This window comes from Phyllobates terribilis, unplaced genomic scaffold (genome assembly GCF_046119375.1).
Source record: "Phyllobates terribilis strain yellow unplaced genomic scaffold, ASM4611937v1 Scaffold_70__1_contigs__length_7381418, whole genome shotgun sequence".
NCBI lineage: Eukaryota > Metazoa > Chordata > Amphibia > Anura > Dendrobatidae > Phyllobates > Phyllobates terribilis.
This window is the reverse complement of record NW_027362830.1, coordinates 3,102,522-3,108,154: the sequence shown is the minus strand read 5'-3', so window position 1 is coordinate 3,108,154 and position 5,633 is coordinate 3,102,522. Positions and strand designations below refer to the sequence as shown.

Below are 5,633 nucleotides of genomic sequence, written 5' to 3'. Positions count from 1 at the left end.
AGTGGCCAGAAAAGGCAAAGCGGCTAGCCTTTGCTGGCTACAATTTATAGGGGGACCCCATGTCATTTTTTTTGGGGGGGTCTTCATAAATAGTAGCCAGAAAAGGCAAAGTGGCTAGCCTTTGCTGGCTACAATTTATAGGGGGACCCCATGTAATTTTTTTTGGGGGGGTCTTCATAAATAGTAGCCAGAAAAGGCAAAGTGGCTAGCCTTTGCTGGCTACAATTTATAGGGGGACCCCATGTAATTTTTTTTGGTGGGGTCTTCTTATATAGTGGCCAGAAAAGGCAAAGCGGCTAGCCTTTGCTGGCTACAATTTATAGGGGGACCCCATGTAATTTTTTTTGCTGGGGTCTTCTTATATAGTGGCCAGAAAAGGCAAAGCGGCTAGCCTTTGCTGGCTACAATTTATAGGGGGACCCCATGTCATTTTTTTTGGGGGGGTCTTCATAAATAGTAGCCAGAAAAGGCAAAGTGGCTAGCCTTTGCTGGCTACAATTTATAGGGGGACCCCATGTCACTTTTTTTTGGGGGGGGGCTTCCTATATAGTAGCCAGTAAAGGCTAAGCTAACTGCTGCGGCCTGGTATTAATAGCAAAGGAAGGGTCCATGGTTATTGGCTACTTCACAGACTATAACATCAGCCAACAACCGTCTGCTTTCCCTTTGCTATTTATTAAAGCTATGCGTGAGCCCACTTATTTTTTTTGGTTAAAAGATTTTATTAAAGTGAAAGATTATTGTACAGTGTATGTAGGTTCATTCACTGAAAGCTCCTGCATACGCTGTAAGGTTGATTTCTCACGTCCACATATCCACGTTAGTACAGATAAGTGTGACCGAGCATGCTTTGCAATGGGTCTGTGTGTGGGTCTCCGCTGTGTGTGGAAAATGGCATCAACACTCGTCCCGGAGATTGACGTGTGAAAGAACCGTACAATATAGGTGAGGGGTTAGTGTTGGTGTGTGTGCGTACATATCTCCATATGTTTATTTAATTTTTTTTTTGGGGTTAATCTTTTATTCCTCCATTTTGTTTTTAAAATAATATTCACACACGTTATTATTCACTGTAGATTGAAAAATATCCCGAAATATGGGACCGAGCTAGTCCTGACTACAAAGACAAGCAGAAGAAAAAAGACGCCTGGGCCTCTGTGTTGAGCCAAATGTATCCCCAGTGGGTGAATGCTGAACGTGATGCCCAAGAGGAAATTAGTAAGTTTTGATTTTTACACTTATTTTTATATCTATTTATAATTGCACTTTTTGGTGTCAAAGCAGTTCATAAATTGTTTTGGTTGTGTCATTGCAGTGTATGATATTAAAAATCGGTGGAGATCGGTCACCGACCGGCTGGTGAAGTATCACCAGTCGGTGCAAAGTGGCTCATCACCCAAAAAAAGAAAATTTCCTTTTGCGGACGAGCTGGCCTTCATACTAACCAGTAGGAGTTTGCGGAGGTAAATTCCCAAAACATATTAATTGAAATGTTTCCAAAAATGTTGTATTTACATTGGGATTTACCTTTTATTATATACAGAACTGAAGGAAACATCATGGCCCCAACAGCAGAAGAGGACACAAACACAGAGCAAGCAGAGGAGGAATCCGAGGACTTTTTCCAGCTTTCCTCACCGGATCCATCTGCTTCGGCATCTTCAGCATCTGGTTGTCCCTCACATTCTTTGTCCAATCCAGCGGACATCGGGACGGGTTTGGTGACTGATTCTCCTGCTCCTGCTCCAAGTGACGCTGGAAGCTCTGCTGGTGATGTGTTGAGGCCCACTGGGAGGGGGTCTGGTTCTGCTCATCTCGTGGCATCGAGAAGGGCGGGCAAAAAAAAGGCCAAAACCCACGGGGGTGGGACTATTGTGCTTGAAGCACTCACAAATCGAACCCTCAGCCTTGTGGAAAGGGCATCCCAGGAAGATGCCATCGATAAATTTTGCTCAGCCCAAGCTGCCCGCATCAGATCTCTGCCACGAGATAGGCAGAACATGTACATGACTGCAGCAGGCGCTATGGTCATGGCAATTGAAGAGGCAGCAGTTATGCCCTCGCCCCCAGCCGTAGTATACGGAATATTTAATTGTTTCAAACCCAGTGTGCCTCCACCACGACCAGCAGCTGCAACCCAGCGTTTTGGGCAGGTTGCTGCAGCATACCGTCCAGAAGATATGCAACCAAGTTATGGTCGGCAAATGGCTCATGGTGCATCATCATTTATCAGAGGACCATCCCCCAACTCTACTTTTTCTCAAGAAATGTTTCCTGGGTACAGCTTTGAAGAAGACCTTCAAAACTTGTAGTTAAAAAATGTTACCCCTCCCTGTCAGCATTTTTGGACCCTAGCAAATACAGACAGCACCTGTAGGTCGATAGATACACAATGTTTTAGAGAATCAGACAATTAACAAAGACCTTTTCTTATGGTCACCTATACCAGGCATCAGGCGTAGGGGACTGTAAGAAAAGGTCTTTCTTTTTATATAATTAAACAACCTACAGGTGCTGCCCGTATTTTAGGGCCCAAAACTGATTAGAGGACAGGTGTGCTGTACACAGTGTGTAATTTTTTCCCAAGTTATGGGCAATGTTTGTCCGATTAAATTTTCTAGAAGTTTGTTGTTTTGTGTTTTTAAAAAGTTTTTTACAGTTATTCTATATTACGTATTAAAAAAATTATTTAAACTATCTGTTAATTTTTTTTTTTCAAGTGTATATGTGGTTGGATTGGGTTGTAATGAAAAAGTGTTCCCCTGATCTGCGCTCACCATAGCGCAGGTCAGAGGAACTCTACATTTTTGAAATTTGTTCAAACTAATCTACGTATGTGGTCGGCTGTATACAGTGGTTTTTAAATTAGAAATATACTTTGATATTTTGGACCACAACTATTTTTTGGATGAATACTACTCTCAACACTGTTATTTGCTAGTTCTGTTCTTAGCGCAAGCAAATAACAATGGTGAGGGTTGACTTTAGCAGACAGTACTTGGGAATAGCGCTCTAGGTAGTAATGCCAATTTACAGGCTCTGGTCTTTGTGGGTTGTTCACTTTTGCGTTGACGTATTGTCGAAAAAAAAAATGTAGAAGGTTGCAATTCAAGAAATATTTTAGACAAATTTAAAGTTTAACCAAAATTAATTTTTTTTAAAAACATTTTTTTTTACATTTTTATTTTTAAAAAAAAGGAGGAAGTTCTTCTTTTATTGTTCATCAGATCTTCTCTGCTGGTCAGGCTGCTCAACACCAGCACAGGAGTATTGCCAGTGCACGGCACCTTCAGGACTCATGAAGTAGTCAGCGAAGGTTTCTCGCACCCTGGCACCAGAGTTGGATGGCCTTCCCTGACCGGAGTTGACAACTGGAATTAATTCAGATAGCTGTGACTCCTCATCTTGCTCGGTGCTGTACTCACGAGCATAGTTGTGGAGTACACAGCATGCCTTAATTACAGTGTCAACGGTCTCCGTATCCAACTGGATGGCAGTGTGAAAGATCCTCCACTGACTACACATGATTCCGAAGGTGCATTCCACATATCTGCGTGCACGACTCAGCCGATAATTGAAAATCCTCCGCCGGGCATTCAGTGCCCTTCGTGGGTATGGGCGCAGCAGGTTGGTCTGTAAGGGAAATGCCTCATCCGATACCATCACAAAAGGAACTGGATGTGTGGAACCCGGCAAAGGTCTTGGGGCTGGGAGCGTTACGCCATCTTGAAGAATTTGCAGCCCAATCTGTGATGATCTAAACACCCGAGAGTCCCCAGTACTGCCATAAGCACCAAAGTCAATGGCAACAAATTTGAAATGTGCATCAGCAACCGCCATCAGGACCACAGAAAAAAATTTCTTTTAATTAAAGAAGCGTGATCCTGATCGTGGTGGCTGCTGAACTCTCACATGTTTGCCATCGACAGCACCAATGCAGTTTGGGAAATTGGCCACAGTTTGAAAGCCTGCTGCGACCTGCAGCCAAGTCTCCTCGGTTGGAGAAGGCATCACGATGGGCTGCAACTTCTGCCAGATGACGGTACATGTGCACCTCACAATTCTGGAAATGGTGGATTTACCAACCCTAAATTGGAGGTGCAGTGATGTATAGCTCTCTCCTGTGGCCAAAAATCTGAAAAGGAAAAATAGATAATTAGAAAAGCCATAAAAAGAAATACAAGCCAACAGTAATTATCCATTATTAATTCATCTTTTAAAAAATTAAGGTCTTTATTACAAAAAACTATTCCAACAATGGGCTCTTTTTTTTTTTGTGGGGGGGGGCTCCACATTCTCAATCTTTTTTGGTCATCTTTTGTTTTCTCTTGAGTTCACACATATCAATTTATAATGTGTTTTGACTTTGTGTCTGTGTTTGCCTACGATGTTTGCTCTAGAGTTTACACATCAGTGACCTTTTCAATCTGATCTCTGTGCATGGTGATCTCATGGTCAAGCCAAAAATATGTACACAAAGACAGACACAGTGGAGCCATCACCACAGGGTAACAAAACCAGGTACACCAGCCATCACCGCAGGGTGGCGAACAAAACCAGGTACATATAAATCAACATTCAACTTACCGCAAGGTGATGAGCAGCCTTTCCTCAGCAGAGATGGCCCTTCGCATTACAGTGTCTTGGAAGTCCAGGTCAGGAGACATAAGGCTCAGCAGCCGATCAAATGCAATAATGTTCAGACGGCAGAACTGTTTAAATTTTTCAGGAAAACTATAGTAAACAGAGAAAAAAAAAATATTAAAAGATAATTTTGGAACATAGTATACAAACAAAACCTTAAAAAAACAGCATAGACGGATGACATTATACTTTCTTCACATATATCTTACCTCCTTAAATCCTGGTAGAGAACATTAAAGTGGCCCTTGTCCGTCCGCTCCTGCAAGATAGGGTGCACCCAAATTTTTTTTGGTCGTCTTCTCCTCCTTAAACGCTCCTATAGAACAATAATAGGTTAGTACACACACTACATAAAAATAATGTACCCCAAAAAAACTTAGTTTATATTACCTGCTCAACGTTGTAGTGCAGGAGATTTAAGCAAGTCATTAGCAGAAGGTTTAGGCATGGTCTGCTGACCCGCAGGGGCTGCAATTCCTGTGGCATACTGTCTTTTGCAAAAAACAAAATGGTGAAGAGGGGTTGAACTAGGAAATGACATCAGGATTTCCATCTTTTTTTTTTTTTTTTTCAATAACTTTATTTGTGCTCAAAAACGCATGAAATAAGCTTACAAAAACGCATGTAAAATCCGCATACAAAAACGCGTCAAAAACGCGACCAAAAAACGCACGCGATTTTCTGGCAAGGGACATGCAGAAATGTTGCAGAAATTTTCTGCTTCATAAATGCAACGTGGGCACATAGCCTTAGCGTGTATGTGCTGTACTTATCATTCAGGACTGTGCAAAGACCTGCCTGTGACCAAAAGAACAACAAGGCTGTGTGCACACGCTGCAGATTTGGTGCGTTTTTCAATGGAACAGGCTGCCACGAGAGGTGGTGAATTCTCCTTCAATGGAAGTCTACAAACAGAGGCTGGACAGACATTTGTCTGAGATGGTTTAGTGAATCCTGCATGGAGCAGGGGTTGGACACTAGGACCCTGG

The 5,633-nt window shown here is 42.5% G+C and overlaps 2 protein-coding genes across 2 annotated transcripts; one reads left to right on the top strand and one right to left on the bottom strand.

The window, feature by feature from the left end:
* Positions 1–752: 752 nt before the first annotated feature.
* LOC141194380 (uncharacterized) lies at positions 753–3,151 on the top strand. Its single transcript, XM_073662286.1, has 4 exons — positions 753–1,218; positions 1,316–1,463; positions 1,544–2,072; positions 3,137–3,151. The coding sequence occupies exons 1-4, from the start codon at positions 1,170–1,172 to the stop codon at positions 3,149–3,151; spliced, it is 741 nt and encodes a 246-aa protein (XP_073518387.1). The 5' UTR covers positions 753–1,169.
* A 58-nt stretch (positions 3,152–3,209) lies between these two features.
* On the bottom strand, positions 3,210–5,210 carry LOC141194393 (uncharacterized). The gene is made up of 4 exons (XM_073662297.1): positions 5,035–5,210; positions 4,854–4,960; positions 4,588–4,734; positions 3,210–4,135 (listed from the first exon to the last, which is right to left on the bottom strand). Exons 1-4 carry the CDS (start codon positions 5,128–5,130, stop codon positions 3,865–3,867), a joined length of 621 nt encoding a protein of 206 aa, XP_073518398.1. The 5' UTR covers positions 5,131–5,210; the 3' UTR covers positions 3,210–3,864.
* Between the last annotated feature and the right edge of the window lie 423 nt (positions 5,211–5,633).